Raw genomic sequence first — 13,098 nt, forward strand, 5'->3', positions numbered from 1 at the left:
GTTACCCCCTCCCAGCTGTCAGACCCGAGCCCTGCAGATCAAGTAGCTTTTAAATGTGATGAGGATTTCTGCTTCCACCACCCTTTTGGTCAGTGAGTTCTAAACTTGCCTTGCAGGGGGATACTGTCCACCACTGGCCATGAATCTTGAAGACTATGAATACATATTTGACTTCCATACATGTAAAAATGTATGTAATATGTAATAATAATCACACAACCATGTATTGTGCTAGTAACTGCTGTTTGCTGCTTCAGTGGTAAGCATCAGCTACCACCTGCATTGCATGGTGAGAACGTTTTGTTTCCACTTTAATTACCATGTTTATTTAGTCTGGATGGGAAAGGGAACTAGAAGTAACACTGATTAGCTGAAGTATGGTAAATGACTCTCTTAATTTACTCATATGACATTGTCCTGTTCAATTTCTATAAGTTGTATGCACAGTGGGGCCAACTGTAAATTTACAAGTTAAGGATTTATTGATTTTTTTTTGGGTGAAATTCCCCTCTAATTCTAGTTGTCAACTTGCCTGCCCAGGTAAATAAGTCCTTATTTAGCCTCTTTATAGGCCCCATGCAATGTTTACATCCTAATTAAATTTCCCTTGATCTGCAACCACCTCCCTCCATCAGTGTGGTGAAATATTAGTTCCACCACATTACTCTAGCTGTGGTGGAACTAATATTTCTATACAATTCTAGCATGAGGTCCTGCTTTTCTATTTTGTGACTTAGCAAATAAAGCCAGGTATGCTTTCTTAACCATCTCTATCTGTCCTGTTACCTTCAGGTTTCTGTGAGGATATTCTCTAAAATTCCTGTTCCTCTACTGTCTGTAGTGTCTTACCATGTATTATGATAAATACATTACCTCACATTTCTCCAGATAAAATTCAATTTGCCTCTTTTGTCCCATCAGAACAATCTTTCTGCAAATACATTTGCATGTGCAATGCAGAATGAGTACATATTTTTTGCCTAAAGGTCATTTGAGGCCTGGGTAGATTTTGATGAAATCTCTGAGCTTAAATGCAATAAGCATTACCAGGTAACACACCATTAATAAGGTGTCATCAAAACAGAGAACTGCCATAGAGCTCCAAAGTCTTTTCTGTTATGTTGATACAATTCACAAGAGGTTCCTATCCAAACAAGAAGGTTGTGCCCCAATTTGGACGATGACCTAAGGAAGTATTATATGGATTCTATGAAGTGAATTAGATCTCTGGTGATATCAGTATGAAGTTTTCATTTTACAACTCCATACTACTCATATAATCAAAACACTAATGAAAATGTAGAATATTAGATGTGCTGGCCTTTGGCTAAAAGATAAACCAAGACACTATCCACCATTGATATATAGATAAAAGATCATGTTAATGTTGTAGCTTTCATAGACGAAATCAAACCTTTATCATCTGGAACCCACCTTGTGATCTTATGCAAGACCAATATTCTTCAGCAAACCTTGACAAGAGTTGTTTGGAAAAAACTTTATTTTAAAGTATCTCTCTTTACAATTCTCTCAATAATTACAACAGAACAATAATAATATAAATCCACTCTCATTCATCAGACCTGGTGCATATTCCAAAGAGTTTGCATAGAACAGTTAAATGTTTTTTTCCTAATTACTGAGATCAGCCCTGATTGATATGGCTAAGCTGAAGAATAAATTGCTCCGATACCATATTAAACAGTCAAACTAAATATATACAGAAAACGATGCTTCCTGTCAGTGTAATAGAATGGCTACAATGCATTCAGGCCCCTCCAGTCGTTTTCACTCTCACACTTTCTGCAACTTTTAAAGAAGCAGTGGATTATTTGTTGAGCCTCTTCTTTCACTGAAAGAGATCAAATGAAACAAGTTTAAATCATTTCTCAAGAAAAGCAGTCTCCTGCTGATATTATAGAGGAGATGAAAGAAATGTTGATAACGTTATTTCATAAGTAGTAGGCCACTTGGCCCCACAAGCTTGTTCTGCCATTCAATTAGATTATAAATGATCCTGTGCCTCAAGTCCACTTGTGCGATGTTTCACACCAGTTTCAGTGTGACCGTTCCACTTTTTTCACTCATCAAAATCAGAATCTAATTTGCTGGGTGGAAAGGTCTGGTTATAAATAGAAGTGATTGCAGGTACAAAAACCAGAACAAGATTCACAAAGGACACCAGGGACAGTGAGTGATCCAGATATACAGTGGGAAAGAAACAGGAATCAGAAACATGAACAGACAGGGACACTGACAACCAAGAAAGCATGAAATGCAACAAGAGAAAATACTAAATCAAGCAAGTCAAACTGCAGTGAATAGATATCTTGCTGAGTAAATGCAAGATTACTTACTATAAATCAGTACAAGTGACATACTACGGGCACTTTCAGTGGCGCCATTAACACAAATCCAATAAGTTCATCTAGAAATGATTTCATTGTGGGCTTGGTTTCTTCTTTACTAAACCTACAAAGCTATAATAAAACATCTTCAACTAAATTGACAATAAGCAAACATTTTAAAATTATTTTTGATAAGGTTTGACTAGAGCCAAGCAAAGTTTGAACCCCTTCCAAAATTGCTGTCCTGTTTCATCCTTCCACCCCCACTTTGTTGTTGGCCATGTTCTCTTGCTTCAGGGTTTTCACCATGAAATATCTTGGGGAATTTTGCTATGGTAGAAGCACTATAATGGTGCATTGCTGTTATGATGCACCTTTGTCACTTCTCTGCTTCCTTCCTTTGGATTTAAGTGGTTATGGCATGAGCACTAAGTGAAGTGAGTTTTATTTTCTCTCGTACTACTTACTAATGCCTCACAGTTCATTTAGTCCTAAGACTAAGATACAAAGTAGACATTGTTTAAATGTGGCAAAGAAACACCATAATCAAAATTGAGCAGCAAGCAAAAGGAGTTGTTGAAATTACTGAAAGACATGTTAGACAGGCAGGTCAGTATGATTTTCTACCCTATTTGATTAATTTTGATTGGGGGATGTGGAGGTTGTTGGCAATATGTTTCCCAGAAATTTTTTTCTTAACCTAGTTTACATTTTCTCTCTACACATTGAGCAGTTGCATGGATGGGATTGGGACATAACAAATTATGTAAGTATACCTGTGAAACTTGCAATATGCTGAAGAGCTTTAACATGACAAAGTACTATGGTTAATATAGGAGTCAATGTCTTTGACTGGGAATGAGAAAATTGCTGACGTGAAGAATATATGTCTGGGAAAGGCTCTGCAATCACACTAGCAAGAGCTAGTGTTTTTGGAGAGAAAGGGGAAAAGTAAAAGGAACAATACATTGGTTTCAAAAATACAGTATGTTGATTATTGGGATGAGCTCCATCTGTAAATCACAAAATAGAAACAGAAGAAGAAAGCCATTTGGTTTCTGATAGTTCAGTTTCCTAGAGAAACACAGGTCTTTCCCTTCACAGCATCTAACAAATTATTATTCCAGAGTTCACCTCTGCTTCTCTAGCTTGATCACTCTTTGAAGGACATGTTGATATAAGTTTGAAGATCCATCTTCTTTCACAATTTAACTCAAAGCTTATATTCCTCACAGTATTCTGATCATGCTAGGGACTGTTGCACCTGGTGAGGTTACTATGCAAGTATGTACGTCCTTCAGATTAATTGTACATCCCATTTCCTAGAAACGAACAAGCCATGATTGAGTTTACTCTTACCATTTTTCTTTGAAGCATTCTCCCCAACAGCCAGTAAATGAGAAAGATGGCGAGCAAAGGCTTTAAACAAATCCTGCAGTAATACAACACACAAAACGTTATTGACTGGTTATTATGAAGGATGAATCCATTAAATCACCAATTACTTAGACAATTCACTGAAAGTGGAAACAAAATTCAATCCATGTGAGCAATGCCACGGGAGATCTGCTAGTTGCAGATCAAGAACACGAAGCTTGGATGCCCTAGATTGAATGCAGTTCATTTTACCTTAGAAGCAAACCTTCCCTCTTTGTAATAAGGGGTCAGGCACTTGACAACAACATCTGCTGTCTGCTTCAGTTGTCCTTTCGATGCAGCTGGAAGCACTTTGGTGCTCTCCTGAAACAAGGAGTCAAAGGTCACCTTCTTCTTGATCTTATTGCCCTTAATATCAGGAGGGCATAAAATGGAGGAATTGATGCTGGTTCGTTGTCGTTTTGGAGCTAGTAACCCAGATCCCTGAAAAAATACAAGTGATATATTCAGGGCTTATCACCACAAGTCAAACTGAGTGCAACAAACACTTTGGCATCTCACCTCATCTGGTGTTGGTCTTTTCTCACCAGCAGAGTGGGCAACCTCCAATAATCCAACGTCAGGAGCTTTTCCTAGGTTTCCGATTCTGTCCCTTGAAAAAATACATACCGAACACAGGAAAAGTTATAATGATGCAGAAGGAAACCATTTGACCTATTAGGTGCATGCTGGCTCCCAGGAAATCAATCCCATTCCCCCTCTTTCCATTTTTCTGTATGCCTGCAATTTTTTCTCACTCACACATAACCCATCAAATACCTTTTGATTATTTCCACGCACCCCCCCCCCAATTAACCTACTGTATGGGGTAATTTACAGCAGCCAGTTAACCCACCAGCATGTCTTTGGGATGTGGGAGGAAATCCACTCAATCACAGAGAGAACATGTAAATTCCACACGGACAACATCTAAGTTCAAGATGAAACCTGAGTCCTGAAGCTGTGCTGTACTTCTGTAACATCCATACACATTATGGCTACTCCAGGAGGTCAGTTAGCTGGGTATCCTGCAACTGGTGGCTATGCTGACTCCCCAAAGCCTCCAGATGCCTACAAAGCACAAGCCAAAAGTGCAATGGAATTTTCACCACCATCTTAATCTATAATTGATGCACCGTGATTGCAATGTTCATGATCTATAATTACACTGGAGCAGCTAAAGGCTTCTGCAACAGGAACCCTCAAATCCATTAAGCAGGACAACAGCAGGCGCAAGGGAAACCATCACCTCTGTGTCCACCTTTAGATCACTACTTGGACATACAGGCAGTCCTTCATCATCTCTGATGTAAAATCCTGGAACTCCACACCTAATAGCATTGTGAGCACCTTCAGCATACAGAATTCAGTGGTTGAAGGCAGGTCACACCGACACATCAAGGCCAATAGTTTGCTGGTGATGCATCCCAAAAATGAATAAAAATATTAAAAACATATTAATAATTTCTGCATTTTAAAATATATGTTACCTACTTAATCATTTCACTATCCTGCCTCTGTATTCGTGAATTATTCTATATTCCTTCTCAAATCTTCTGTGAGCGACCAGCAAATTTTAATACAAGAGCTCTTTCTAGACATTGAACTGAGTTTTCTGTTGTATTGTACAGCTGAAATCTTGTAACATGCCAGAGAGATCTTATCGAATGCCACCTGAAAATCCACAGGGACTATATCATACTTTTTTTATTTATTAATTTGGTTACTATTTGTAAAGTAAATGTCAAACACTATTGGCCTATAACAAATCCATGCTGGATGAACTTGTTCAACCCATGCATTTCTAACTGGTCATTAGTCTTACCTCAGACTTGTCTGTCAGACCTTACATATGAAATAGGTAGAGGAATAGGCTATTGGGCCTTGCGAACTTGCTCCACCATTCAACAAGATCATGGCTGATCTGATTGGAACTTCAGCTCCCCATTCTCATTTACCCAGATAATCTTTCACCTCTTTATCAAGAATCTACCAATCTCTGCCTTAAGAAATATGCAGACACACTGCTTCCACTGCCCTTTTGAGGAAGAGAGTTCCAAAGACTCATGACCCTCAAGTTAGAAGATTTTCATTAAAGTGTTTGTCATATTTATAGAGTCAGAGTTATATGACAAGGAAACAGGCCTTTTGGCCCAACTCGTCCACACTGACCAAGATGTCTACCTGCGCTAGTTCCATTTACCTGCATTAGGCCCTCGTCCCTGGGCTCCATAATTATTCTTCCACAAAAAATTTTTTTTAGAATTTATTTTAAATTAGTTTCAACTGTGGCTCAGTCAGAAGGTTCAAATTTTACTTAAGACTTGAGCATAGACATCCAAGTTGACACTTCTGAGCGGTGCTGAAGCAGTGTTTGTTGCTCCATCAGAAGTGTCATCTTTCAGATGAAACATTAAGCTGAGGCCTGTCTGCTTTTCAGACAGATCAAAAAGATTACAAGGCAGTATTTCAAAGAGCAGAGAAGCTAACCCTGATGTCCTGATTAATATTAATCTCTCAATCCCCATTTCTCAAGCAGATTGCTGCTTGAAAGAACGTGCTATGTGCAAACTGGTTGCTATGTTAAAGGGGCTTAAATTGGTTGCAAAGCCTTCTTTGACATTCAGAATGGAATGTGAAAGGAGGCATATAAATGTTTCAATTTTTTTTCATGCTGAGTTTTTTATACCAAGTATATTTACTTATGTTGAGGCATCGAGATGAAATGGTTAAAATATTCATAAGTCAAGCCATAATATTTCAGCCCGAAGACTGGATGATAAACAACTCCTAGATCTGTCTTAGCAATAAATAAACACCTCATGTTGAGAAGTCTTTGCATCAGACATCCGTGTGAAAACAAGTGATTAAAAAAAAAAGCTGCAGGTTTTAAACAGAAAGCTGCAAGAGCAAATATTGGCCAGGCTCAGGTAAGTTTGCAATTATTTTCATTAAGACAAACAAGATGAATGACTGATGTAGGGAAGCATAGAGTATGCATTATTTTGTATTATGCAAAATCAAATTGTATAAAGAAATCTAATCCTGTATATTCACTTTGCTATAAAGCACTTCAACAGTTTGTATCTCGTCTTGCATATCTATATATTTTCTCAAGCCAACTTTTAAAAGATTAGAAGGGCATGTGTGGGCACACACAAAATCCATGAAAATCCATTTGAGACCATGAGGGCTCACACCTCAAAGTCACGCTGTTCTACAAGTACATAAAGTTCTGAAAACCTTCTCTATTGACTGAGAGAGACTACCAAGCTTAAGAACCAACATTGAAACCACGAAGCTATCCATGGTATAAAAATTTTTTAAAAATGCTGTAAATATTCAATAGATTGAGAAAATAACCATGGAGAAAGGAAAACAGGAACTTTGCCCTCCCTGCTGGAATGCATGAGGAGAACTATCAACAAGTCTTGGGGCAGAGTGCAAGAAAGTTCAGGATTTCTCTGGCTTTAGAGAAACCTTAAAAATTTTGGCACTTATATAGGGAAATGTCAATAGTTCTGGATGTAACTTGTAGCAATTCTCCAGAAAAAAATGAAAAAGATAAAAATATTGAAAAATAAAACAAGATAAATTACATTATGTGCTGAAAGAAAGATCTTTCTTCAGATACATGCAAGTCCCAGCTTGGAGAGTGAGGTTTTGAGGTCGGACTCAGGGCATGAGTAAGGAAAGAAGTGTACATATCACTGGAGTATCACTGCACTGCAAACATGTTTTATAAATGTTCAACTTTTGTGTCATCTTTTCTGAATGGCTTGCCAACTGAGTATCTCAGTTACAGAGATCCACTTGAAAGGCTTAGCATGTGAAACAAACAATTGAGAATAAATTATTAATCTACCTGTTTTCTTCCTCCATATGATGACAGGACTGCAAACGTTTTTCTACTGTTTCTACATTTACAGTCTGAGTCTCTGGATCTGAGTATGATTCTAGTTCTTCAGAAAAGGTCAGAATGGAAGAGAATCCTTTCCTGCTATTCACCTCTTGGGCATCATTGACTAGAGAGCTGTAATCATCACTGAGACTCTTAGATGAATTCTTTGCTACTCCTTCAGATTTGTTTCGCTGAAAAAATTTGGTAATATTCTGAGAGTCCTTCTTGGCGCTTTCTGCAAGCATTTGCCTTTTGGTGGACTTCTTCTTGATGGGACTGGCACGAGGAGATGCGGATTGACTTGTCCTCACATCGCTGTCTACAGAAGGCTTTGTGCCATCCTGAGGTATTTTCTTCTGTGCTCTGTTTGAGTGGTAGATTGGATCCTCCAAATTAGCATAATTCCTTTGCTCACTCTCCTCTGGCACAGAGTTCTTCAGCAAATCTCTTGCAGTCTGGAATGGACTGGATGAACTCTTAGCTCCTACTCCAACACGCTTTGGCTTAAACTGCAAAATACAAAATATTTTTTTTAAACTGTGATTACAAGGTCAGTGATACAATAGAGAAGTTGAGGTCAATAACAACCAACAGCTAGTAATAACTTGAAATCAGCAGCCAGTGACAGGTCAGTAATACTAATGCACAGGGCAGTGGCTCAGGTCATTGGAACTATAAAGGGCAGTGGCTCAGGTCACTGGAAGTATACAAAGGGGAGTGGCTTAGGTCACAAAGTACATAGAGGGATGTGTTTTAGGTCACAAAGTATACAGAGGGGTGTGGTTTAGGTCACTGAAACTGCAAAAGACAAAAACTTAAGTCACTGAAACTCCACAGAGAGCAATGACTTAGGTCAAAGACTATACAGCAGGTAGTGGCTTACTGTCAATGACAAGATATGACAGACATTGGCTTAGAGTCATACACACAATAGCTATTAGTTTGACATCATTGACATTACTCCATGGATGGCTTCCGGTCTCTGACATTCATGGTAAAGTTGTTTGGTAGTACAGTGGTCAATAGCTTGAGATCATAAGTCAGTGGCTTTAGATCAATGACACTCACATACGGCTGACAACAACTTGTGGTCAGTGACATTCACAGCATAGCAGGTAGTTGCTTGGAGTCAGTAACAAGGTATAGCAGGCATGTATTTTGGTGGGTGCTGTCAATGATGGTCACAATGCAATGGACAACAACTTGGGATCAGTAGACAGGGAGTGGTTTGGAGGCCAATGGACTCCAGTGCAGAGATAAATTAGTTTCCTGAATTTGCTGAATTCAGTGTTGAGTCCTGAAGATGGCAACTGGACTAGGCAGAAGATGAGGTAGTGTTCCTCAAACATCCTCTATGGCCTCACTGGGAATAGTACAGAAGCCTTAAACAGGAGTGTCAGCGTGGGAGTAGCATAGAGATAGGATTTATATGGTTATAAAAACGAGCTAACTTATCCTTAGACATATGGGTCCTATAAACCACCTTAAACTGTATCAAAGACTGTCTACCACACATTGAAGAGGTATTAGCTAATTGGAGAATTTTCTTCCATGTCTCTATAGGTAAGAGTATCTGAAGTTCTCTTTCCCATTCATTCTTAATTTTATCAGATATCCCTAAATGTATTTTCATAATCAGATCATAAATTATTGCTATCGAGCCCTTTTGATAAGGGTTAAAACCTAAAATTTTTTCTGTAATTTCAATTTGATGTGGTAGCTTGTATTTTTTCATACCCTCTGCTTCCCTAATTTCTTTTTTAATAACACCTCTAAACTTTCTACTAGATTTTCTTCTGTATTAAGCTCTTGGTGCCTCACATAACCTTCACTTTTTCTTTGCCTTATCTAACCCTAATTCACCTGGTCAGTACATATGCAGCCCAATCCTTTATCTCCAAGAGAAAGTTTACCTGGAGTATTTTGAATCCCCTTTTCAAATGTCTCTCTTTGCTCTAGGACTGATTTACTTTCAAGCGGCTGTTTTCGCTTAATCACTTCAGTCTGGCAAAAGTGGCGTTAACCCAACTTAGGATCTATTTTTGTAATTTTCCATAACTATACCACCATCTTACAAGCAAATTGCTTGAGCAAACTGTAGCCAAATCCATCCACCTATCTGCAACCAGGCAGTGTACAATTCCCCAACCATAGTTTCATCTTAAGATCTGACAAGAACTGGAAATGATAGGAATAGAGATACACTTTTTAAACTGGTTTATGAATGACAAATGTCACACCATATTTTAATAAACCTGCAAAAGTCAAAGGCCATAATACAGTAACCCCAAAATCAGGAAATAGCAATCAGATAGTATTAAGGGGAGGAGAAAGGGATAGCTAAAGGAGGTGCTTACAGTTTTGAAATTGTGTGAGAAAACAAATTAGAATGGAAAATTGTGATGCATTTACTTTCAGAAGGAAGAAATGCTTTGGAGGAGACTTCACTACCACAATGTACTTACAGAATAGAGCTCTGACGCAGAAATAAATGCTTCCTTGTCTTTATCACTATTTGTTGTTGCCGCTGTTGATGGTACATTGTCCATTTCTGTCAGCTTTGGATACGGCAGTCCATTTTGGGTTGACTTGTTAATTTCTGCAACCTGGTAAGAAAGCAGCCGCCTGTAAGATAAGAACTGATAGGGATTGTTCAGCCCCTTGAACCTCTGTACAATTCAAACGGCTCACTGCTGATCTGGAGATGTGGTCAATGTTCAGGGATCTCTTGCAGGATGTTAGGGATAAATTTGTCCCGGTGAGGCAGAGAAGGAATGGCAGGGTGAAGGAACCGTGGGTGACAAGAGAGGTGGAACAACTAGTTAGGAAGAAGGCGGCAGCATACAGAAGGTGTAAGCAGCAAGGATCAGACAGGGCTCATGAGGAATATGGAGTAGCACAGAAGGAACTTAAGAAGGGCTGAGGAGAGAAAGAAGGGGACATGAAAAGGCTTTGGTGAGTAGGGTTAAGGAGAATCCCAAGGCTTTTTACTCGTACGTGAAGAGCAGAAGGATGACGAGAGTAAAAGTAGGTCTGATTAAAGACAGAGGTGGGAAGATGTGCCTGGAAGCTGTGGAAGTGGGTGAGGTTCTCAATGAATACTTCTCTTCAGTATTCACCAAGGAGAGGCGTCTTGATGACGCTGAGGACAGTGTTGGTAAGGTTAATGTTCCAGAGCATGTAGGTGTCAAGAGAAAGGATGTATTGGAGCTGTTAAAAAATATTAGTACAGATAAGTCCCCGGGGCCTGACGGAATATTTCCCAAGCTGCTTCGTGAGGCAAGGGAGGAGATTGCTGAACCGTTGGTTAGGATCTTTGAGTCCTCGTTGTCCACAGGAATGGTACCGGAGGATTGGAGGGTGGCAAATGTTGTCCCCTTATTCAAAAAAGTTAGTAGGGATAGTCCAGGGAATTACAGACCAATCAGCCTTACGTCTGTGGTGGGTAAGCTGTTAGAAAGGATTCTAAGAGATAGGATCTATGAGCATTTGGAGAAACATGGACTAATTAGGGACAGCCAGCATGGCTTTGTGAAGGGAAGATCTTGCCTCACAAGCCTGATAGGGTTCTTTGAGGAGGTGACCAGGCAGATTGATGAGGGTAGTGCAGTAGATGTGGTCTACATGGATTTTAGTAAGGCATTTGACAAGGTTCCACATGGTAGGCTTCTTCAGAAGTTCAGAGGGCAAGGGATCCAGGGAGGCTTGGCTGTGTGGATTGGGAATTGGCTTGCCTGTAGAAAGCAGAAGGTTGTGGTGGAGGGAGTGCATTCAGATTGGAGGGCTGTGACTAGTGGTGTCCCACAAGGATCGGTTCTGGGACCTCTACTTCTCGTGATATTTATTAATGACTTGGATGAGGGGGTGGAAGGGTGGGTTAGCAAGTTTGCAGATGACACAAAGGTCGGTGGTGTTGTAGATAGTGTGGAGGGCTGTCGAAGCTTACAGAGGGATAGTGATAGGATGCAGAGCTGGGCTGAGAAGTGGCAGATGGAGTTCAATCTGGAGAAGTGTGAGGTGGTACACTTTGGAAGGACTAACTCCAAGGTGGACTACAAGGTTAATGGCAGGATTCTAGGGAGTGTGGAGGAGCAGAGGGAACTGGGGGTTCATATCCACAGATCACTGAAAGTTGCCTCACAGGTGGATAGGGTAGTTAAGAAAGCTTATGGGATCTTAGCTTTCATAAATCGTGGGATTGAGTTTAAGAGCCGCGAGGTAATGATGCAGCTCTACAAAACTCTGGTTAGATCACACGGAATACTGTGTCCAATTCTGGTCGCCTCATTATAGGAAGGATGTGGAGGTGTTGGAAAGGGTGCAGAGGAGATTTACCAGGATGCTGCCTGGACTGGAGTGCATGGATTATGAGGAGAGACTAAAGGAGCTAGGGCTTTACTCATTAGAGAGGAGGAAGATGAGGGGAGACATGATAGAGGTATACAAAATACTAAGAGGAATAGATAGAGTGGACAGCCAGTGACTCTTTCCCAGGGCACCAATGCTCAATACAAGAGGGCATGGCTTTAAGGTAATGGGTAGGAAGTTCAAGGGAGATACCAGAGGGAGGTTTTTCACCCAGAGACTGGTAGGTGCATGGAATGCACTGCCTGGGGTGGTGGTGGAGGTGGATACGTTGGTCAAGTTCAAGAGGTTGTTAGATAAGCAAATGGAGGAATTTAAAATAGAGGGACATGTGGGAGGAAGGGGTTAGATAGACTTAGGCGAGGTTTAAAGGGCGGCACAACGTGGTGGGCCAAAGGGCCTGTATTGTGCTGTATTGTTCCATGGTTCTATGGTTTAGCTCAACTGCATCTGCTCCATATTCCTTTATTCTATCGCCTAACATCAGTCAGAGACTTGGGAAGTCAATTGGTCTTTCAGGGAGCGCACACCAAATGTACATTACCCCTCGTGTAGGGAAAAAATGTTTCTGAATTTCTCTCCCAAACACTCTCTAATTTTAAGACCCTATCCCCTTGCATTAAATTCATAGCACAGCAGATCTGATTTATTGAAGTCATCATTTTAAAACATCTATTAGATCACACCTCAGACTTCAGATGAATTTGAGCTGAGTTTATGTGATCCCTCTTCATTGAACAAGAGTATCATTCTGCAGGAATTGTTGACACTTCAGGTCAACATCCTGCATCATTCTGGTGAATCCATGCTAAACTCTCACTGAGACTAATACATCTTTCCTTGCAAGTGGTACTCTAGATGGGGTCTGACCAAGGCTCTGTGTAATTGAAGATTCAGTTCCCTTGCGATGAAGGCCAGCATTGCTTTAACTCTAGATATGCATTAGCTGCAAATGATTTCTATATCTGAACATTAACATTTCAGACAAATCACCTTCTGGTCTCACCGATAAGAAAATATATTGGAGGAACGGAGTTGACAACATAATATTGCTCTCTACTGAGAAAT

At 40.0% G+C, this 13,098-nt stretch overlaps 1 protein-coding gene across 4 annotated transcripts in view; it reads right to left on the reverse strand.

The window, feature by feature from the left end:
- Positions 1-1,485: 1,485 nt before the first annotated feature.
- recql5 (RecQ helicase-like 5) overlaps positions 1,486-13,098 on the reverse strand; it is an 88,596-nt gene continuing 76,983 nt past the window's right edge. For 3 of the 4 annotated variants that reach the window (XM_052032730.1, XM_052032732.1, XM_052032733.1), the window contains 6 exons: positions 10,131-10,271; positions 7,630-8,174; positions 4,287-4,377; positions 3,978-4,208; positions 3,708-3,780; positions 1,519-1,852 (listed from right to left, as the gene is read on the reverse strand). In XM_052032730.1, the coding sequence (XP_051888690.1) occupies positions 1,758-1,852; positions 3,708-3,780; positions 3,978-4,208; positions 4,287-4,377; positions 7,630-8,174; positions 10,131-10,271 (1,176 nt within the window). In that variant the 3' untranslated portion in view covers positions 1,519-1,757. Of the gene's footprint in view, positions 1,853-3,707; positions 3,781-3,977; positions 4,209-4,286; positions 4,378-7,629; positions 8,175-10,130; positions 10,272-13,098 lie in introns of all 4 variants that reach the window. The other variant, XM_052032729.1, reaches the window with a different exon arrangement.

Source organism: Pristis pectinata, chromosome 18 (assembly GCF_009764475.1).
Source record: "Pristis pectinata isolate sPriPec2 chromosome 18, sPriPec2.1.pri, whole genome shotgun sequence".
Lineage (NCBI taxonomy): Eukaryota > Metazoa > Chordata > Chondrichthyes > Rhinopristiformes > Pristidae > Pristis > Pristis pectinata.